Below are 23,640 nucleotides of genomic sequence, written 5' to 3'. Positions count from 1 at the left end.
GGGAAAAGATAGGCAGCATCAAAGAGGTAAAGTAATTGTATTTATTTAAGATACGGCACATAATCTTCTAACAGCCCCATGCAGTTTCCTTTTTTGTGAGCCGACCACTTCAGTATGCCCTTGGACTGAGGGATGTTTGAAGCTAATCCGCAGCCTACTTGTTGACTGAAGTAAATAGAAAGCTTAACTTTTTCTGGGATTTTCTATGTGCTTATTTCTCTCATGTTTATAGTTCTTTACAAAATGTTCCATTCGTAAGCATTTTTCTTCCTGGTGAACAGTTAAAAGACAACTAGCTTTCAACGATTTTCTCATTTCTGGTCATTAAGAAAAGCTCTGCTTTTGGTTGTCATGTGCTCCATATTAAGTTTATTAGCTCTCCTGACTTGCTTGCAAAGTCACAAACGAATTTGATCTTTTTTCTTTATGTTTGCAAACATCTGACAGTGAATTTTGAGGGAGCAGAATTAAAAAAAATTGTCTCATTATTTTATGAAGTTCCTGCTGCACAGAAAAACATTGAGTCAAGAGAATGCATCCTCCTAAAGTTCTTTTGAAGTCAAACAAGTTTTGATTTGCCTTTTTAGCAATCCAGTGTGTTGTTCTTTTAGAAACTTTTCTTGGTTTTTAAAAACCTCAACTTTTTCTTGATGTTCGTGTAAGTGTCATCTCCTACATATGGAGGAAACAGCTACACAAAAACCTGTGTCATTATCATATTGCTGTTCCCATGTGTTATGCATGTCAAGTATTTTAATCTATACCGTGTTAGTAAGCTGCTTAAATGAGCCCATCATTTCTGATTTCAAGGATTTGTTTATAACTGCAGATACAAGTGAACAGCTTCAAACCCGAGTGTCATTACAATACATTCAGATTTTAGCGACACATTCTCTAATAGCGTAGGTACATCACACAGTGAGCTGGCAGTCAAGTAATAGTTGTATAATCCCATTTTTTATTTTTTTTTTTTTATCTCAACAGGAAGTCCAATAAAATACTTCATAACACACCTGAAAATAGCTGTCAAATTGTTTTAAATCATCTGGCAGCAATGCCTCATTTTAAAGTGCAGTTTATATTTTTTATGAACTAGAGGGCATCCAGGTAGTAACAGCTAGAGGAGAGTCATTTAAGGTCACATATCAAACATGTGCCACGCCACTGGAAAGTTCAGAGTCTAAAACGAGGACTTTTATGTCACCATAAGCCCACAGACCAAAGTGGCCTGAAGTCTGATTATAGTCTTAATCCATTCAAGCTTTTTAATTTCAACAATGTTTTAATTAAATGAGTTACATTATTTATTATTTATGTAGATATTTAATTTCCCTTTGGGATCAATAAAGTGTTTTTTGAATTGAGTTTGTTTTGTTTGGTTTCACATCTGTATTCAGCATGATCAGATCAGGCAAAACTGATGTTAGTGCCAGGCGCTGAAGAGGTGCTAAATTGTAAACGACGACTAAAATTTCCTGGGTTTTATCACCAGCTTCAGAAGACTAAATATTTCACGGCAATTTCCCTCACACTGCTGCTCTGTCAGATTTTCAAGTTTTTTTTGTGTAAGCTTTAGCTCATATAAATCTACATACATACGTGCATTTTAAAATGAATTGAATACTGTGGTTATAACGTGACAAAATGTTGAAAAATATGACTGAAAGCTATCAAAAATAAAGGGGTGTGGATACTTTTACAAAACAGCTACTTTTATCATGCCTCTAAGCAGTATGCTATCCAACCATCACCATCCTATGAGCCAGACAGCCTCAAACCACTTCCAATTATTCTCATCATGATGGTGCGGAGAGTGAAGCACAAAGGAAGCCGAGATATGTAAACAGAAAACTGACATGGAGAGGCAGGATAAACATTATGTTTATTTCATGCACGCAAGACCCAAATAGAACATACTTAATATCAGTGGGATACAAAAGGAAGTGTAGTCACAGCAGGGTTGCCGCTGATACCAGCAGATTCAAAGAAACATGTCTTCAAAGTAGTCATCAAACTCTTCCTCCCTAAACAGATGAAACAACCAAAACACAGACATGTCAATTCCTGTCATGCTCAGTGCTGACGTAAAACAGTCAAATAGGGGGGCTGTGATTAACCCTGGCAGAGCATCTGTACTCTACATGAGGTGAGATGATTGTTGGCTTGCAACAATGATTCAGAGCACAAATGGTGAGTGACAGGGAGCAGGAAACTGTAGAATGGTTGACATGCAGAAAACTTTTCCAAAAGGGCTCTTGAAGGTTAAAGGTTTTGCCTCCCACCTGTCCTGACAGCTTAAAAAAAAGCGCGGTGACAAACATCTAAATAAGCTACATGCTGTGTTATTCCCAAAACACACATTCGAGAGCTTAGAGAGGCAGATAATATATGAAGATTAGTCCGTTAACCTCACCTTGATTTTTCCTCCACAGCAGGGGCGGGGCCTCGCCAGTGGTCAGCTTCTGATTGGCTGTCTGGTTCATTCCCAGCTTCACTGTCTGTTAGGAGAGTTTAATAGAAAACAAGATCAAAAGTGAACAGTGTTTTTTTTTTTGCAAAAATATAAAAGAAAGAAAGATCAATGGAAGGAATGAAGGAAAGAAAAGAGGAAGTAAGAAAGTAAAGAATTAAAGAATTAAAGAAAGAAGAAAGGAAGGAATAAAGGAAGGTAAAAGACAGGGGGAAACATGGAAAAAAGAAGGTAAAGAGGAAAGAAAAGAGGTAGGATAAAAAAAAGAAAGTAGGTAGAAAACTAGAGAAGAAAAGGTGAAAGGTCACAAAGTAAAAAATGAAGAACAGAAAACCAAAACAAAGGTCACTAGGAACAAAAGGCGGTCATTTCCTATGTGAGAGGATTCTTTAAGCAATCTTCCAGGAAGGCTGTTTAATAAATAAAAAGTTGGTTCTTGAATCTGTTGGAGTAAAATAACTTGCTATGAGTTGAAACAGGTTAATTATTGTTGTGCATTTCCTACTTCAGCCTCTTTAGCTCCTTAATTGCATCTGTGAACAACTTATATTCTTAAAAAGGTCTGGTGCTCATTTCTAAAGACCACCAGTTTCAAATACAAATACAAACAGGGAGCATGTGTGTGTTTATGTTTCTCACAGCATGCTGAGCTAAATTATATAACAAGGAAGTTTGCTCCTCGTGTACATTTTCAACTTCCCTGCCCTGTGATCCGTCAAGGAACAAAACAAAGACGCACGGGGGCAGAGGCGCACCTTATGTCACGCTGTTCACAGCGAACGACTAAATAAAAGTGGAGATAAAAACATTTTAAAAAATGAATAAAAGCCAAAAGAAGACAGAACCTCTGTCAGCCGATTAGCATTAACAGCAGGGTTAACCTATGTGCCTCCAGGAGCTGTCAGCATGTTTTCAGTCAAAAAGTTGGAAGTAAAGCGATCTAAATGTCCAAGGAAGGGGATAAAAATTGGATTTATTTTTTTTCAGTGTGAAAGTGATGTGTGGGTGTGATTTGGAGTTGTGTGCACCACCTTTATCAGAGTTTTGTGCCTCTGACTCCGAACTGCTGGAGGAGGTAGAGCGGTCTGTGGAAAATGCCAAAAAGAGTAATGAAATTTCAATAAAATAAAAAAAGTAAAATAAAAAGTAAACAAAGCTGCTTCTGAGTGGTAGACTCATTAAATAGCAGCCAGAAAAGTAATATTATAGAAGATTGTGGAGAAGCGTTACCTTTCTGCTTCTTGTGTCTGTGTTTTTTAGAATGAGAGGAGGATTTCCTCCTCTTCTTTTTCTTCTTCTTTGTTGGTTCTTCGTTCTCCTCCGAGATCTTTCTTTTTCTCTTCACTTTCACCTCCTTTCTCCTGAAAAGAAGCACAAATTGACCAAAATAGAACATGGTAAACTATAACCTTGCACAAAAAGCAACACAGAATGAATCAAAGCAAAATGATATTGGTTTTTAATTATTTTTGATAGTCATCATAACATCGCTGGTAATTTCAGGCAGCAGTTATGAGCCGAGGCTCGATTTATAAGCCCCTGAGCACCGCATCACTGTGTGTGCTCGCTGTCTATGGTGGTCTGCCCTACTTTGAGCAGACAAGTGCACACTCTCCACACTCTCAGAAATGTGTCTCAGAGAGCCAAATAACCTAGATTTTTAAAAAATATTAAAGATCAAATGTAAGGGGGCTTACTTGTGATGGTAGTTGAGTTTGAACGAGCATTCAGGACACAGTCCTAAAAAAAGAAACAATGTCAGTACTGCTGACCTCTTTGTAGTTATAATGCAAATTAAGTAGAAGGATGATGTCTGGCATTTTGATCTGGAATTTATTTACAGATAATTGTCTTTGTTTTATTATCAGAAGTGAATTTCTCTCCTCCCTAAACCACCTGTTATAGTTAAAGTGGTCTGAATTATTATAATTAATATTTATACTTTAGGACTGGCGACCGCTCGCCTGTTGACAGCTGGAGATAGGCACCAGCACCCCTTCTGACTCCAATGGGATAAAGGTGTAAGAAAACGGATAAAGGGATGGATGAATGGATGGATGGATGAATGGATGGATTGATTTATACTTGATCAACATCTGTTGGACTTTTAAGGTTTTTTGAATCATGGCTGCTATTTGTCTTATTTTTGATGAAGTATCTGATCATTTTCAAGGACTGGTTTTGGTCACTTATTAATCCACTTAAGTCAACATGAATCATTCTGGCATAAAAGGCTCCTTAACCTGTGGAATAAACTACAGTTATATTGACCAAAAAATTTGCATTCAGTTCAGTATCTAGTAAATTTATGCATGACCCTTGAAATTTTCAAGGTTCTGTCACACCACACCCTCAAACTTTGATGTATTTTATTGAGATTTTATGTGACAGAAAAGGACAAAGTGTTGTATAATTGTGAAGCAGAAGAAAAACGATAACTGGCTTTCCAAATGTTTTGCACCAAAAATTCGGAGAAGTGTGCATTTGTATTCAGTCCCCACAAATCAATTCTTTCAGAGGACAGTTTTGGCTTCAATTACAGCTGCAAGTATGCCTACATCAGCCTTCAACTTCTACGGCCTTAAGGTTTTTGCCCAATGTTCTTTAAAAAAAAGTGCATCTTTTAGCAATTTTGAAGTCTTGTCACAGATTCTCAACTGGGTTCAGGTCTGAACTTTGATTAGGTCCTTCTAACTCTTCGAAATGTTCAGATTTTTTTAGATGATGGCTTGAACACACTTTGAGGATGTTGTTTTATAACCTAATTTAACCATGGTGTTGTAGTCAAAGACAACCTAACCCAAGACCAGACTGGACCACGACTTTGAGGGAGGTAAAACTCGGACCATTTTCACAACCATTGATATTATATTCATATGTTAATGCTGAAAACAAATTGCCTGTGTCAACTCATTAGCAAGTGAACCTATAACTGATGCACTATCATAGCATTTTAATAAAACTTACATGTAAACCCTGAACTACAAACTACTTCATGTCCAACAAACAATACAAGCTGATAACAAGTTCAACAGACAAACAAGACAAGTCTGAAAAGCTAAATGTTATCTGACTTAGTGTTAGCTGCAGGCAGAGTGAGTGGAGGTGACAGGTGAAGGTGGAGGACTTAACCCACTTAGCGGTCTTTCTTTCTGTGTGTTGTACAGAACTGGAAAATGTTTCTCCCGTTTGTTTTTTTCCATCTCTCATCTTTCTAGACACATATGGACAAAGGTGGCAGCATTGACACTTTCAAAGTGAAAAACTTTATTGATTGCTATTGAGTGCAGCCCGGGGTTTCACTTCAAGTCACACATATACTATGAATTAGGTGACTTCTGCAGGCAACTGCTCCCAACTTGTACTATTCGATATTATCAGAGTTAAGGTGGGTGAATAAAAATGGACATCAATTTTGTTTGTAACAATATTTGTGTTGGTTTATCACATAAGGTCCCAATAAAATACAATGAAGTTTGTGGTTATAACTTGACAACATTTGAAAAAAGGCCAAGGGGTATAAATACCTTTGACCCCAAGAATCTATATAATGATCCGCTTAGAGGTCAAACCTCTCTTAGGGCTGGTTCCTGTTAAGTATTTTTTACTTAAAAACAACTTTCAGATACTGTTCATCTTAGGTTTTTTTGTTCTAACTTGATACTTCTTTTCTCCCTCACCTATTGAGTTTTGTCATTTGCTATCAAGCACTGGACAATATCAGAATCAGCTTTACTCATTAAATCTGTGCACACAAACGAGGAATTTGAGTCCAGGATGTATGAGGTCTGCACAGATGTTAGCGTCCCTTTCCCTGACCCTAGACCTCTTCTCTGTGAATACATCATCATCGTCACTGTAATATATGCTAACATGATTGGGTACAAGGACTTGACAGAATAAACAGAACAAAAAGCAGCCAAAATCCAAGGTAAAACTTTAAAAAGCCTTCAAAGGAGTGGAATGATCACAGCACCTCTAAAGGTTACTGCAAAGTCTGGCTGCTTAGAAGGAAAGCATAAAGAATATGAGGTTTAAAACTTTTGAACATTATTGTCACTGTGGATATTTTGCTCAAAAAAGCCATTTGGCTGCTTTGCTCCAATCATTCTGTTTTTCTGAAGTCTTCTCAGTGAAGCATAATCTTTTTCTTTTCTAAACAGTCACAAATTGGACTCAAATGTAGCAAAAACTAGATTTGTATTTTATGTTTGGCGGTGACCTGCCACTTCAGCTCGTTAAAAGAGCCTGTCATTCTCAGCTTGACTGACTTAGCGGATCCACAAATTACAGTAATTTGAATGCAATTCTCTGCAGTGTGACACCTGGAAGAGTGTTATTATGGGTTGGGGGTGATAGACAGGTGCATTATCAGCCACGGAGTTGAGTTAACACATACCCAATTACGTATTTAAAACAGATTTTCAAACTCACTGAGTTTGACCAAAGCGTTTCTCTTCTCCCCGTGTTCCACGTAGGCAAAATTCACCTCCCAGCTTTTCAGGCCTTCCTCTTTTCCACAGTGTTTATTCCCACACTGGAACTGACCTGAAAGATCAAAGTACATACAGCACTTTGCAAAAGTTTACAGGCACATTTTTTTTCTCCCTACTTATTAGCCGACTTTTTATTTCAATATGCACAAAGTGAGACATAAAAATCAATTGAGTCAGAGGACAACAGGGAAAAAATTGGAAATAAATAAGCAAAACCTCACAGAGGAAAGACATAAAAGTTTTATTTGAAAAGTGGGGATTACACAAAACCTCCAGAAGTGTCAACCATTCTTTCACCCCTCTTCACCTATCTCTGCACTCCTTCCACCTTATCAACAAAGTTCCTTCTCAACTCCCTTATTTCATCTCTCTTCATGGCCCAAGGCCACCCTCTAGCCACTGCACAGCCCGCCTATTATCCCTAGAGAAGCTTAAGGTGCACTGATCTGGTCTCCGGGGTTCCTCCAGATTGTACCAGAAGGAGCGAGTGCGTCATAGCGCTCCGCTCTTGGCTCTGGGACAAGAAGGGATCCACTGTGGGAAAAGCGATGTTCGCCCTCACCTGCGGCAGCTCAAGATGCTTTCAACAATCGGCTGAGGTGACGCTGGCTACTGCCACTTCGGGCCGCTGCGGCCAAAAGACAGACTCACGTGTGAGATTAAGAAGCAGTGACGTCAGCTAAAAAAAAAAAAACAGACAACAAACAAAAAAAAAAAACAGAGACGTCTGGCTCTGGTCCGAGGTTGTAACAACAATTACAGGATTTGCCATCGGGGGAGAGAACACAAACGCTATACTTGGCACATGTCTACTCTAAACCGATCTGTGTATTGGTGTATAAATGTTTGCGAGTCTAAAAGTGGGAATCTCACTCTGAGTGGTCAGAATGACTGGAAATGCATTATGAAAGTTAATAATGTCACACAAAAATCCAATAAGAGCCTATTTTTGTTTGCACACTGGATAAAATTGCATAAAAGATCATTATTTTGTCCAATATCTGTTTTTTTTTTTTACTTTGACCAATCTGAGTGTCTCCACCCCTTCCACTGAGTTTCACATTGAGATGGAGACTGTTCTGGTGTTTTCAGTGCTTAATGCTCCGTGTGTTGGGCTCCAGTTGCCTTGGAGCTGCATGCATAGCAGCTGAAATTAATGACGTTCAAGTAAAGTTTATGAATCAGGCAAACAACTTTTTCTGTAAGATTTGTCCTCACATCATTACCCAGAGCCACTGTTTTTCCCCGAGATAAACTTTATTGTTAAACTTTTTACCAGAACCTTCCTTATGACAAATAACTCCCTAAAGCAATTTAAAAAGAACTTTCTGGTTTTGCATCATCAATTCAAATTAAAGCAGTCATCCCATCACACTGTCAAATTAGTGTCAATAACAACTTCCACCTAGAGACATTGGTATGCTGTCCTGCCCATTAACTCTAACATTTGCAATAAACTGGGAATTTGTCCGTGGTGTCTTCAAATCTTTATTATGCATATAAAATCCTAATAAATATCTAATGTATGTACATAAACAGTGATGTTTATAGCTAAAGAAAAGATCACAAAAGCATTTCTTGTGCGACAAACTGCCGTTGAATAAGTTCCAACTCCCTGCAGCATTAGCTCAGTGTTGAATATAAAAGAATATCATATATTCAAAGGGCACACCAGTGCAAGTTTGACCCCCACCCAAGGTACACACAACCTCAACTCTGGCAGAGTAAAATTCATATTAAATCTGTGTCCAGACAATTTCTTTTACAGCATAAATGCCAAAAACTAAAATATAATCAAGGCCAGAATTGTTCGCTTAGTTCTGTCAGCCTCCAGGCCCTGGGCGCTACAATGTCTCATGTGAAAAATAAAATGTACCAATTTAGTCGCTTTTATGTGGTTTGAGGGTTTCTTTTTAAACGGCACAAAGGGGCATTTCTGCTTTAACTTCTTTTTAAATGCCCACTGAAATAATAGAAAGATAAGATAAACAACGTCTATTGTGGTTTGTTGACGTGCCTCAACTATTCCCACACTTAAGGTCAGGTAAGCCTCACATGGGTCTACAAAAAAAAAAACTGAAACTGACAACAGGTTGGCTAAGTAAAGCCCGTTAAGAGGGGAAACTCCTTCCCTCTTACGTCAATGACTAATTATGCCACCAGCCAGCGGCTTGAGATCAAGACAGACATTTACTGCAGGACAGATGGCTGCATGATTAACGGTCACTGGATAAAGTCAAAGAGTTGAGGCCTGAGTCAGTGGGTATTCATTTTTAAAATCACTCTCAGATACTCATGACTCATGTGAAATCATTTTTGTATCTTACATAACAACTGACACAGAGCAATTTGTTTATTTAATTACTTTTGCTTTCTGAGAAAAAAGAGCATCTATATAGTTCAGATAAACAAAAATATTATCTGCAATAAATAAGAAGGTAAAAAAGGAAAGCATTTAATTTTTAACGCGTTTGGATTTTGACCCAGTGGACATTTGGAGAGTTTTTATGCTCTGCTTCAATTTCATCATTGATAACTTTTAAGACAGCCAGAGGCACTTCCAGAAGAAGCTTTGGTTTTATTAGATCTACGTATTAAGATCATTTGGCAAACTCACAGTGGATTTTAAGCAGACTCTTAATCTGACGCTGGCTAAAAGCCCTGAACATTACAGGCAGTGTTGGGTTTCAGTCCTGCTCATCAGATGACCAGAAATAGAGATTTTTTTCTGGTTTACCATCCAAACAAACTGGGAAATCTAAAAAGTTTTGTTGTATATTTTGTTTATTTTATCTTTTAAACTGATTAAACACCTTCTCACATACTCTCTCCAACAGAGGTGAGGTCTACCCATCTTTATGTCTAAAAGCCTCTGTGGGATGCTCCTTTTATCTTTAATTATGTTACTGACCTGCTGCCAATTAACCTCATCAGCAGAGAGATGTTCCAGCAGGAGATTTCTTACACATCACACAGTTTGAATAGTCTTACATTGAACCTCTGCAAGCATCTTGTAAATATGCAATACATAGACAGGAACATTTTTTTCTTTAAACATCTAAGCTGAAACTAGACTCTGGGATTTTCAGAATCCATCTGAAGTTGATCTCAGTCAGATCCTTCTTACGACCTTGTTCACAGATTTATGTGAAGGACCAACACAAAGTAGAGCATATTTGTGAAGAGGAAGGGAAATGATTCATGCTTTTATGTTTTCTTTCACCAAAGAACCATGGGATGTATTGCATACATTCAAGCAGCATCAGCAAATACTATCTACTGAAATTGCAGCTGAAAGTCTTTTGGGGTATATAGAGCTAAAATCCACAAATACTTGCGACCTCTCTAAAAACACTTATGACTGCCTATAATAACAGTTCAAACATCAAATGTATCTTAATATGCATTAATGCCCAGAGTGGAAACTGCCTTAGCTCTAAGACAGAAGCTAACATGTACAGTTCTCAATCAGAGCCAAGGGAATCTCCTCGATTGGCTACCTTGCAAATGACAGCTAATGCTATGTCAAGTAGTATTGTGTCTTGGTATTTCAGTTTCCCAAGCTGCATTTTCAAATAGATGAATTTGTGAATATCAAACAGTGAATAGTGCTCACTGTAACGCCCTCTCTTCCACTGAAGCTCTGGCACTATGTTTAGGGTCGTTGTCCTGCAGGAAAAGTGAACCGCCCACCCCAAGTTTTGAATTGTCTTTCATCCATTTCCCATCAATTCTGATCAACCTTCCTGCCCCTGCTGTAGAAAACTATCCATGACCGCATGATGCTGCCACCACCAAGTGACACAACCAAGATCCTTTGTTCAGTATAATTTGCAACATTATCCTTCCAGACATAGGGATTTGCCTATTATCCAAAGAATTTTAACTTTGGTCTCATCCAACAAGTGCACCTTCTTCCACATGCTAGCTGTGACTCTCTACATGGCTTGTGACAAACTGCCAACAGGACTTCTCGAGGCTGCTCAGTTGATCTAGTTCCAACATCTGATCAGGATGCTCCCTGAGTTCCTCCCTTCAGAGATTTTTCAGGCATGTTCTGCTGGGAAAAACTCCGGAACAGATCCAGAGCATGTTCGGGGGGGAAAAAAGTTTATTATAGTAGTCAGAAATACCCCAGGGATTTTAACCGAGACATGATAGATGTAAATATGTCATCAACAAACTTTCTGCGAAATGTAGATGTAGGCAAATTTTCTAAAATGTGGAGCTGCTCTTCAAATGGCTGGTCATCACAACGCTACCCGACACTCTTCTCAGCTCCTGCTGCTGGCCTGTGAGGAGCTGATTTTCCTCGATGTGCACACATAAACTTCTAAAACCCGACAACAACACAAGGAACTGCTAACCCACTTGACCCAGATGCGTTCTCTGTGCACTTTATGGTTTGAAAGTGTCAAAAATTCACTCTGTTTTGCTGAGCAAACAGCGTCAGACACCACTGAGATTACCTGTATTGCATCCATTTCTTTTGTCTGATCGCTTTTCCATTAAGAAATAAAGATCTGACAGCACACAATCACAGATAAACAGAAAATACTAGACGGTTTGTCCCTGAGATTAAAGCCCGGGAGCTGGGAGCTGTCATTTATAAATCACATTTAATAGATACATTGCAACTGATCTATTCAGTCTGGCAACACAGAGCCCAGCAGGGTATCGCTAATTATGAAGTACAAACACTCCATGGAACAAAGACCTGGCTAAACACATTATTTAAAGCAGAGGAACTGATTATTTCACCTATAAATTGGTTTGCCACTTTCATTTTACTTCAACAGGAACTTAAAGGAAACTGCCAGAAAACTCCTCCTTTTATGAGTTTTCTGGCAAAATGAAGTCAGAAGAGATAAACTACTGAGAAAGTTCTAAATGCCCTCTATCAACCTCATATATTAGAACAATTTAAGAAAATTCAAGACATACGACAGTAAAAAGGTAAAAATAACCTTCAGAAATAACACTATTCCTGAAATTCTTTGACATTTTCTCAAGTTGCAATCAGAAACTCCTTTTTTTTTGAAGTAGTGATTTCATGTGGAGGACCAAAACAAAGTAGTACATAATTTTGAAGAAGGGAAATGACACATGTTTTCTCCTGTTTTCCATAAAGGCAAATCTGATGTGATAAGCATTTGTAGTCAGTCCAAATAAAATCCATTGAAGTCAGTGGCTGCAACGTGACAAAATGTGAAAAAGCTAAAGTTGGCATGCTCCAGTTAAAAATGTTATTCCCCCAGAAGATACAGAGGTGTGTCAAGTCTCATTCCTGCTCTTTAAGAATGTAGAGACCATTTTTCTTCCAAGATGTTACACAAGCAGAGACCATTCCCCATTTCATCTGGGGTTACCCACGTACAAGCAGCTTAACATCATCTACTGCTGCCCTCTGACCTCCTGCTGACAGCTACACTGAAGTGTAATTTATACCAGAGGAAAAAAAAACCAACTGAAAAACAGGACCAGGAATGCAGCACTGCAGCTGAACATCTGCTCCAGCATAAATGAATTGCAAGACAAACTGGAAATCTGAGCAAAAACACAAAAGCCAGTGTCAGTTGCACACAAGCTTTTTCACAAACAAGTCAGCTAAATGCCAGTGGGGCCTATCTGCTGCAGGCAAATATCTCCACCAGAGTGGCGACACTACCGTGTCAGCAAACTGCTAAGAAAGGTGTTTGATGTCAAAAATCCCAGATAAAGTTGAAAAGAAAAAAATAAAGGATTAGAGTATAGAAAAAAAAGAAGCTGATTTCGAGGGCAAACAAACATCACACCCTCTGTGAATTTCTTCTTTGCAGGAAGAAGAGAAGACAGTGACGTTGCCTCGCTGCCCTTGGACATGGTGATATTTGTAAAATAGCTCTAAAAGGCCGTGTAGCTATTACAGTACAGCGACTCCTCTGAGATAAAAACAAATACAAAGAGTGTTTGTTCTCGCAGCTTAAAGGAGGGAGACAAAGCGTCTTGCACCTCTGCTATAATATTTAACATCCTCATTCAATGTGTTAAAGTTTAATCAACATGTTTTATTGGAAGGAAAAGTGATGTTTAACAAAATTATTTTGTCATGGACTTATTTAGCAATCAGACACTGATAAGTGAAAATGAACGTAATGAGAGCACCAATACTTTTTGTAAATGGAGAGCCAAAACAAATCCATTAAGTTTTCATCAATCTTGAGGGTAATTTAATTTAGCACCGCTCTTAGCCAAGCAAAAAAACTAAAGAAGTAATATATGAAGGACTTGTTAAAAGCAAAGGTTGTTCCAGTAAACACAAATGAAAATATCAAATCAACAAGATTACAGTTTGTCGTGTGACTTTACATACTTTAAGAAAAACATGACCAATACTCCAGAGGGGATGAATAAATGTGTTTTCATTGCGTTCTGAAGTAGAGAACATAGCTTAAGGCTCTCCACGCCAAAGAAATGCAAAGAATATTTGCCATTAATGATGTGATGAATATTGAAGGCTTGCCAGATTGTTTTAAGTCAACAATACAGAGTGGGTTTGGGTTTCCTGATATGGAGCAGCAGTGAAGAGTGAACGGTGAAAATACAGCACTAATGAGATAAAATATGGCAAACCCTAAGGTCATTAAATCACAATTCCTTGCTGCACCTGGTAGTTTAAAAGAAAAGCTGTTAAATTGATTGCACCAGGGGCACCACTAAATGATAAATTACACACTGCACTTATTAAGTGCCACCTAGTGTTCTAATAGTGTCATAACAGGAGAGCTTAGCATTTAATTAATATATTTATTTAGATTTTTTTTATATAGGGAAAGTTAACAAGGTACTTTATTGCACTTAATTTGTCATAAATCCAAAATTAATTAAAACAAAATACTTTTTTTCTTTAAATAATAATATCAAAGTTTCACCTTTAGATTTATTCAGACATTACTTTTTCTTTTACATATAATCTGTCAGGCAGGCCATAATTCAAACTGGACAATATACTTTTTATATTTTCTAAACCACGCTCACCAGCGAGGGTCGTTTGTTTTTGTAAGTGGAAGTTTCTGTTCGAAATAGGAGAGGGGGAGGCAAAAGATAAATTTTTTGCAATTCCGTAAAACTACGGTATTCGAAATAACCCCCCAAAACAACTTATCAAGACAACAAGGAAATAAACAAATAAGTTGAATTAATTGTATTGATATGGAACAACCTACCTCATTAAACCCCCCACAGTCTGAGTTAAGTCATTCTGTAATGGTAAAATATTTACAGAACATCTCTTGAAAAGAAAGAGGAATTTCAAACTTGTTCAAATAGAGTGTGACATAATCGAATAATTTTCTGCAGTTTTAAACAAGATATATAAAGAAAGCCTGAAAGGACGTCTGACTCCTTGACCTTACATCACACCGCAGCCATGAAAGGAAGGCTAAGTGTTCTGGCAAATCACCTTATTGGATGGAGTGTGGTGGACATGACCTAACAGGAACATAACCCCTTTATTTGAACAAAAACGTTTGCAGCAGAGCCAAAGTGCGTGGACCTTATGAGTATATGAAAGGTCAGTTTAACAGGGGAACAGTTCAGCCCTTTAAAACCTATCTGTAAACAGAGATCTAGTTTGGTTATGTCACTTCTATTACACGTGAGCTGGGACTAACAACACGTAGTCCACGTAGAATTGCTGAAAATCAAACACATCTTCTTGCTGATTAATTTTTGCACCAATTCGATTACTTATTACTTACTATTACTTATTTAAACCTCATGTAAATAATTGGATATAACAAAACTAAACGGGAATTCTATATCTGCTCTACAGAGTCAAGTTTGGTATTGATTTCACAGGCGAGAGTGCCGTGTTTCCAGCAGCGGTTCAGTTTGACCCACCGGGAATTATTAGCACACAAATCAAAGGGTGACACTTGAAGTGAAGCGCATCTGACCCATCTAATCCCGCTTCCTGTAGAGTACTGCAACAGGGGATGAACTGTCAGAGACCAGGATTACACAGTCTTAATCTGGAACAATATATTGGCTTAGTCAGCCTTCTCAGACACACTTTATGTTTGTGGTGCTGCGGGGGTGTAAACATAAGAGAACTAGAAACTCCTAAGATAAAGTCGGTGTCCTTTTTTAGCTGCTGGAAATATATTGCATTGGATCCCCACTAAAGTAAACTCCCTTCTTTATTTGAAAATGCTCCAGAGTACAAGGCAGTTTATGCATAAACATGCTGGCAAATACAGAGAACGTACCTCCCGTCTTGGCAGAGATATTATTAAAATATGAAATGAATATGTCTCCCAGCACATCAATGAGCTGTCGAAGCAGGTGTACCCTCACTAAGCTGCAGATACTGTCCTTCCCGGTAAAATCTATAAATATCAGTCACTGCCACACGGAGGAGAGGAGGTGTGGCACTAATCCTCAACAAATAATAGAGAGCAATCATCAAAGCTCTTCCAAAACTGTCTCAACAGAACAGAGGGAGGATGAAGATGAGAGGCATAAACAGAGCACTAAAGTGTTTTGAATGAGTCAAAATATCAAGGGGATTCGAGCATCCTCTGAAGGTGAGGTAAGGAAAGAGTAAAAGAAACAAAACAGAGAAAAACAATGAATATTCTATAGTATATTCATGTAAGTGTAAAACTAAATAAAGTCTCTAGTCTAAGTCTCTAGAGAAGGGAAACTTCTTAAGAAACATTATTGTATTAAGTAATGAGCAAAGAGTCTTTATCTCTGTCCCCATCTAGTGGATACATTTGTAAACTTCCTGTCATGTATTATGGTCAAAAAAGTACTAAATGTTACTGTTTAGCATATTTAAAATCAGTTAGTATTAAATAAAATGAACCCTTTCTCAAAATGGTAAATGTAGAATATGTTAAAATATTAAGAATAAAACATTTAATTTTACTATATGAGTGAAAGCCAAGTTCCAGAACTATCCTACTAACTTGAAATGTGCAGCTTGCAAAAGGGCAACTAAAAGTGAAGAAGACTGTGTTTACATCAGGGATTTTCTGCTAATAAAGACAAGGATTATGGGCTTAGCTATCCATAAGGGGGGGAGAAAAGCTGAAGAAAAAAACACAGCAACTTTACAGTAGGGTAATTAGGGAGTGACACATACCTTTTCCAGAAACAACTTCATTTTCTGTTCGCCAGCGAAATCCGAACTGTTGGACAGAGATAAAAAGTCATCAGCGTTATTCATGTTATTCTTCTAACCGTTTTTCAGACACACCAAGATCATTGATGTTGTTTTTCATCTCTTCTGGAATTTCTCTGGACCAGACTATCACATCCTGTGTGATAGACCACACTGTCTGGGCTATCACATATGATTGTCTACTTCACGTTCTCAGATGGACCCTAATCAAATAATTTGTTGATTTTACAACTCTGGAAGTAATCAGGACTGGGTGTTTTTAATGGAATTAAACGCAGCTCTCTAGAAAATCTGACTAATCGCAGTTAATTCATTTTGACAACAATTTGACATTTTACACATTGGCAGGTTGATTCGGATAGTTTTTTTTCCCTACTTAATAAATAAAAGTATATTTTTAAAATGTTTTACTCAGGTTATCACTGCTTGAAACAAAGCAAAAATCTGGAAAAAAAAGATCTTTAAGCGGGGAAATAGTATATCTATTATTAACAAAGTGACGGGTTAAACAAACTGAACTGCCAGTTTTTTAAATAGACACCACACAGTCCCAAAAATCCCATCATGCCACCAACCTCTTTCAACAGTGGGCCAGTTATGATGGAGATTAGTGTCAGTAAGCAAATATTAACCTTCACACTTTATATCACCACTGGGACAATTATCTAATGGAATCCTTCAAGAAACTAGGGCAGAGTCAAACAATTGATTACTCTGCCATGTCTCACAGAAGTGAGACATCTAGTGTATGGAGAGTTTTTTATTCAGAAAATTTAAAAAAGGGACCAACTATCATAAAAATGTATTTAGCTCACCTTGTTCTCCTTGTACCTGCTGAGATCCGCAATACAGTACTCCTTAAACAGCTTGTCGTAATACTTCTTGGCAATTTCTTTTTCCCTTTAAAAGAAGTCAGAAGTTGACTAAAAGTGATAAACAGGCTGATAAACAGGCTCATCTCATACACATGCAAGTGAAGACATTTGAGACCCTGAATGCATTTTTCAAATGTGAGGTGAGCGTTGGAAGCAATAAAGTTTCAAATATGAGCAGCTGACGTTGATGAATCACCATGTCATGTCACCCTCATCCTCATCCCTCCAGAGGAAGCGGTGATTTTCACGCAGCACGTCCAGATCGGTCTTGTCTTTAGCTCTGAAATAAACAGCAGGCCAAATGAGGAAGATTTTAAGTGCCGATAACTGGGGAGAAGTGATCTCTGTCACCGACTGTAACAAAGTATTTAGCTGGATCATGACAACGCATCTCTATCTCCAATGGCGTTATACAGAAAACAAATTCAGCCATGAGGGTCATGGGTCAGATTTTCGAGGAGAAAGGCAGAATACTCACACTGAGCGTCTGAAGTCGGCCATCTGTCCACCGTAATACAAAATGTAGTCACCGACAAACTTCTTGTGCCGCTCAAACTGGAAGTGTTTATTTAGGATCAATTGTTCAGACATTTCTTGGCAAAAACTGTCAATTTTCAAACTTCCTTTCATGGCTTTTAATGTAGTCAAATACATGAAATAAGTCACATTTTACAAACAAAAGAAGGAAAATATTAGCTCTTCCTTCCAAATTATATTAAAAGAGAAAAAATATATCTCTATTAAGCCCTGTGTAAGCTCTAATTAAAATTCAGAGCAACCAGTTTTCTTCAGAAGAGACCTAATTAGTAAATGGGTGTGTTTAATGCAATTTTATTATAAATACAGCTAGACTTTGAAAGCCACAAATGTTTAAGAGAGAACATTGGTGAACAAACATCATGAAGACAAAGGAACACAGCAGATATGTCATGTGCAAAAATATTGGGAAGTTTAAAGCTCTTTCTAAACCCTGTCATGAAAAAAGCTGTCCTTCTCACAATTTCTCACCATTTCCTGTCCCTCTGTGTCTCTCGAATGCTCTTTCTCTATTTTATCTGTGCCAATATTCTCTGCATTTCCACTGCCAGGTACTCAGAATGCACTGCGGTGTGACCTTCATGGCCATTCCCTGTTGATGGACTGTGGCAAGACTTGAAAACTGATGATCACAAAAGCTCTCCATCCAACCTGACTGAGCTTTAGCAATTTTGCTAAGAAAAACAGGCAAAACTTTTAAAACTTCAAGACGTGCAAAGCTGATAGTGACATACATCGAGGCTAAGTACAAATTCATGATCCATCTTTTCAGATAGTTACTCAAAAGTAAAGTATTGTTTAGGAAAATTCTTTTCCGTTTTGATAAAGGGATATACACTGAATCAATCAGAGAAATGCGCATCTGTCTTTAGATATAATTTATTCAGAAAATCTAAAGACAGATTTTCTAAATAAAACATTTTCTTCTCTCATACGCTAATCAGCTTGTGAGACAAGGAAAGGAAGAAAGAAGGAAGAAGAAGTAAAACAAACAGTTCTCTTTTTATATCTTTTCAGTCACAAACACAGTGCCTTCCACCCAGTTTTCTCCCATGTAGGGAGTTTCTTTCAGTTCCTCCCATTTCTGTTTAATTGATACATATGTCTCTAAATCCAACCCAGTTCAGAGGAGTTTCGGTGGAAAGGAGAAGAAAACCATCTCCTTTCAGACCTCCGTTATCAGTTCCATAAGAAAAACACCTGCTCAAAAACACCTTCATTATCAGTTCATTCTTAGTTACTTTCTGTTGTTCTACCACTGAAAAATCAACCAAAATCCCCTGAAGTTTGTAGATGTTCTAAGGTATAATGTGAAAAAGGTTCAAGGGCCGTGTAATTCAGAAAAGGATACAGCATTCATTGAAATCAGATGGGCTCTTCTGTTTCTGGCTTCCTCTCTAAAAAACAGAGATTTCAACATTAAAATAAATTTACTCTGAGCAACATTTCTATGGCATGGTGGATTAACGGGAAAGGCTGTACTTTCAGAAGAATAAATTCTAATAATGACTCTTTAAATGCAGTATTACATGGATCATTTTCCACAAACCTGGCTTGAAAGATGAGCACCAAATTCAAAGATTATATTTGTAATTTTTCTGGGGTTTTGGGGGGATTTTTTCAAGTCAATAAGAGGGAAATGGGGACTTCTACAAGGAATAAATCTCTATATGGAAGTATAAAATTGAATTTCGCTCATGTTTATTACCTCATTCATCATGAAAAGGCAAAAATCTGTAAAACTCTACTCTATACCTGGATTTTCATTCTATGAAATGCAGGAACTTGAGAAAAAATTTTTGGAAATAAAAAAATCTAACACACATCAGAAGAAGTTTTATTGTTCCCCGGCAGCAGTACAGTACCTGTCCACTTCACAGGAGTGTAAACTACGGTGAGCCACCTTGGAGTGCTGACCTTTTTCGAATGGCTTCTGTAAGATTTCCGCCTCACGTTTCCTGTCAAACATGAACACCGAATGTAAGGCGGATAAACAGAAAGATGGTAAATAAAACATGTATCTGTTCAGAACACTATAGGAATATAACAGATGCATGGTTAACCTCTGAAATTTGAATAGAGAAACCATTTCTATGCTTCACTGAGCACAATGAGCACACAATTCAACTCTTCAGGGTTTCATTTTACCTCTCTCTCGCGTTCTCCGAGGAGTCTCCCTCTCCATCATCATCACTGAAGTCGGAGTCATAGCCACCAGCTCCATGAATCTGTTGATATCACACATAATACACAAAAATACAATTTTAAGAGTCGTGAATATTTCAAATAGACAACCAGCAATCCTGTTCAGAATTATTTGCATCTTGATCCGATCAGGAGGTGAAGTAGTTGTCTTTCCCTTCCAAACCAGCTGGTTGTGCTGTTGATTGTCTTGTTCAAAATACGGTAATGTAAAGCTATGGTGCATTCAATGATCTGAGCTGCAGCATGAAGAACATTCACAATGATTTACAGAAGGCTTGGAGACTCTTTTCCTTTCTGGGTATGATTCCTCAAAGAATTTTCAATTCTGCTGTCAATACAAAAACAATTATTTGCTATAATTGCTGCTTCAACTGTTTTGTCAAAGATTATTCCAGATTTCTGTGCCTTTGTTTTGGTACTAATATCCTCCTTAGCTTCTGTATTATGTGGTGGTCTCAGTCTGTAAATTACAGACTGAGACCACCACTTCAGGTTTACATTATTTGTGTCAAAATGATTTCACATGGTCTAAAGGTTATTACACAAAAATTGAAAATGTGAAAATCAAATTGTATAATTTGATCTAATTGCTTTCATTTACAACAATTTACCAACATGCTTAAAGATTACTAGAAAACTGCAAAAATAATGGCATACTGATTATCACAGTTATAATTATGTTCTGCGTAACAGTTATTTATTATCTTAATTTGATAAACAATTTAGGAAAAATAGAGAACCTGTGCTTTATTAAGTTTTAGTCCTTGTTGCTGTTCTGCTCTTTACAGAGCAATGTAAATACAGCAAACTGATATTACGTGGTAGGCTAGCTGGGCTAGCTGCTCCTGTAGCCAGCCTGCAACCAGCTACCTTACAGACTTGTTGCTCATTGCGTGCCCATTACAGTTTTAAAGCAGCATTACTTTAATAGGAATGATATTATGGAGAGCCATTTCACCCAAAATTAAATAAATAAATAAATATATAGGGAAAATAAATAAATCAATAAATGAGAAACATAAATAAATAAATAAATGGGTAAAATAAATAAATAAATGAGTAATTGGCATCTTTATTCCCATTTATATTTATTCATTTATACATTTATTTATTCCCAGATTATTTCTGCCTGGGCTTCTTTAATTTCCCTATTTTTCTTTTTCATTTATCCTTTTCCATTTTTTTATTTTCATTTATCTGTTTTCATTTTCCCATTTTCATTTCTCTATTTTTCATTTGTTGCTTTTCCATTTACCTATTTTTCATTGATCTCTTTCATTTATCAATTTATCCCCTTTTCATTTCTTAATTTATCAATTTTTTATTTAACTATTTTTCATTTATCTCTTTTTCATTTATCAATTTATCCCTTTTTTTCATTTATTCTTTTTTCATGTGTCCCTTTCCAATTTTCCATTTTCATTTATTCTTTTTAAATTTTCCATTTTCATTCATTCTTTTTCATTTATTCTTTTTAAATGTTCCTTTTTTCATTTAGTTTTTCCCCAGAATTGGGAAAAAAAGGTAAATAAATATATGCTAATGAGGAGGGGCAGGGTCATCAATTTAACTAACTAACTAACAATCTAACTAACAACTTCTCCAATTGGTTAGTTAGCATCACACCATACTTTGCTTCAAGAAAGATGGTGACCTACCACCGGCTTATCAGGGAGCTGAAGCTCAGCAACTTCATTAGAAAATAGTGTTATGATTCATGACTTTATTTTTTGTGTGGAGCATATATTTATTTACCTTTTTTCCCAGTTCTGGAGAAAAACTGATACATGAAAAAAGGAAAATGGAAAAGGATAAATGAAAAAGAAAAATAGGGAAATGAAAAAAGCCCAGGCAGAAATAATCTGGGAATAAATAATTGTATAAATGAATAAATATAAATGGGAATAAAGACGCCAATTACTCATATACCCAGCTATAACGATATATTTATTTATTTTTCTAATTTATTTTCCCTGTATATATATTTATTTATTTAATTTTGGCTGAAATGGCTCTCCATATAATATGGGGTCTCTGCATTGTAGATCTCTCTGTTTTCAAAATACTTACTTACCATGTAAAACTGATACACAAAAAGTAAGTACATGGGGACAAAATAAAGTAGGAAGGGAAAGCAAAGTGTGGACATGAATTGATGGCATCAGGATGTGGTTATGAATTGATAAAAAGTGCATGTGTTTTACTTTATGTATTACTTTATATATTTGTCTAACTTCAAGTAATATGAAACTATTTGTCTAAATTAGCAAAACTAAAAGAGGGAGAATTTTTATATTTTTTTTTTCCACAAAATCCTGAAATCAAATAGCGAAATAAATACATTTCTAAGTTCCCTTCACAGGTATTTGACATTATCTAAACATGCTTATATGTAGGGCTAAATTAAATGGTCTCTCTAAAGTTTCCTTTGGTATTAGTGTGTGCATGTGTGTGTCTTTGATAACGTGACAACCTTTCCCAATAAAATATTATTTTATTTGAAATAGCAATTGCTTAACAATTATTACTGTTTACTTATTGGCTTACTCTTACTGAGAACCAAAATATATTTAGTTGCAAGTTGGTAAGAAGTAAATCAATGTTATTCAACTTGTTTATAATTTAATGTGAGCAAAAAACTTAACAAGTTTATGTTTCTAAAAAACTTAAGTTTTTTGCTCACATCACTGGAAATCTAGTGATGTTCCACTTAAAGGTGTTTTTAGTAGGTCTCTCTCTGACAGGAAGAGAGAGGTTTTGGCATTGTATCACACTATTCAGAATCCTTATGACCACGAAAACAGCTACAACAGAAATACTGCTATTACGTTGTGGCGTCACGTTATCCTGAATTTACAAAGACGATGTCTGAGTGTATTTGTTTGAATTGGATGCAAGCAAAATAGCTCCCGAAATGTGTTATTTTGTGACAGTTTGACTCAAATGAAAGAGTAAACTCTTATAGAGGTAGGTAACACACAGTAAGAAGCTAATGCTCCATGCTAACACACAAACAACACAGGCGCAGAGCAGTAAATCAGTTTCAGACTTGTTTTAAAAACAAAGGCTTTCGATTTGTATTTTTTATACTTTACCTTCACAAGATTCTCCATGAGTTTCTGTGCTCCGTTTCTGATCCCTGTGCAAATGTTTACAATGTGAAAAGATCGTCGATGGAGGATGACGTTTCAGAGAAATCGCGTGATTATGACGTCATATCTCGTTCCAACACAAAAAATGTAATTAATTAGAAAAGAAAACGAGAAATAAAGATTAACAACATATTATTATTATTATTATTATTATTATTATTATTATTATTATTATTATTATTATTATTATTATTATTATTTTAGTTAGTTAGTTGAAAATAAACAAAAATAGACATTATTTTATTTATTTAAATAAAAAATATTTATTTTCTTTAAAATGAATAAATAAATAAATAAATAAATAAAGCAAATTTATTTATTTATGTAGATTATTTTATTATTTGTATAGTTTCCTTCTTAATAAATATCTAGTTAGTAAAATAAATAAATAAAATTGTATTAAGTTATATGATCAATTTAAAAACATTTAACTTAATACAAACATAGTTGGATATATAAATGTAGCTGTCATGCAAAAAATAATGTCAAACATATAAATGAGATGGCTAGCTCAATAAAGTAATAAATTTGTAAACATATAAAATGTATCAATTGTAAGCTAAAGAATTGTAAAAAAAAAAAAAAAAAGATTTAGCTAACTAAATAGGTAAAGCGACTTAATACTAAGGTAAATAAATATATAATTTACAGTAAGCTAATAAATAAATAAATAAGAATTATTACATTGTTATATTTGATGTACAGTATTTTTAGACTTTCCTGTTTCGATGAAAAT

The 23,640-nt window shown here is 36.3% G+C and overlaps 1 protein-coding gene across 1 annotated transcript; it reads right to left on the bottom strand.

Moving 5' to 3' along the window:
* Positions 1-1,863: 1,863 nt before the first annotated feature.
* On the bottom strand, positions 1,864-22,944 carry fra10ac1 (FRA10A associated CGG repeat 1). Its single transcript, XM_032574630.1, has 14 exons — positions 22,848-22,944; positions 19,696-19,775; positions 19,413-19,505; positions 18,899-18,944; positions 17,489-17,565; positions 17,207-17,290; positions 16,951-17,035; positions 16,097-16,142; positions 6,905-7,018; positions 4,168-4,210; positions 3,701-3,831; positions 3,502-3,555; positions 2,414-2,498; positions 1,864-2,024 (listed from the first exon to the last, which is right to left on the bottom strand). The coding sequence occupies exons 1-14, from the start codon at positions 22,863-22,865 to the stop codon at positions 1,982-1,984; spliced, it is 999 nt and encodes a 332-aa protein (XP_032430521.1). The 5' UTR covers positions 22,866-22,944; the 3' UTR covers positions 1,864-1,981.
* Positions 22,945-23,640: the final 696 nt, after the last annotated feature.

This window comes from Xiphophorus hellerii, chromosome 10, assembly GCF_003331165.1.
Source record: "Xiphophorus hellerii strain 12219 chromosome 10, Xiphophorus_hellerii-4.1, whole genome shotgun sequence".
Lineage (NCBI taxonomy): Eukaryota > Metazoa > Chordata > Actinopteri > Cyprinodontiformes > Poeciliidae > Xiphophorus > Xiphophorus hellerii.
Note: the sequence above shows the minus strand (reverse complement) of the source record. Positions and strands in the feature narration are given on the sequence as shown.

Excerpts from the sequence above, each read along its gene's own strand:
- fra10ac1 (XM_032574630.1), bottom strand. Across the intron at positions 7,019-16,096 it reads TGAAGTTGTTTCTGGAAAAG|GTCAGTTCCAGTGTGGGAAT; the intron begins GTATGTGTCACT and ends TTGATCTTTCAG. Across the intron at positions 3,832-4,167 it reads AAACTCAACTACCATCACAA|GAGAAAGGAGGTGAAAGTGA; the intron begins GTAAGCCCCCTT and ends GCTTCTTTTCAG.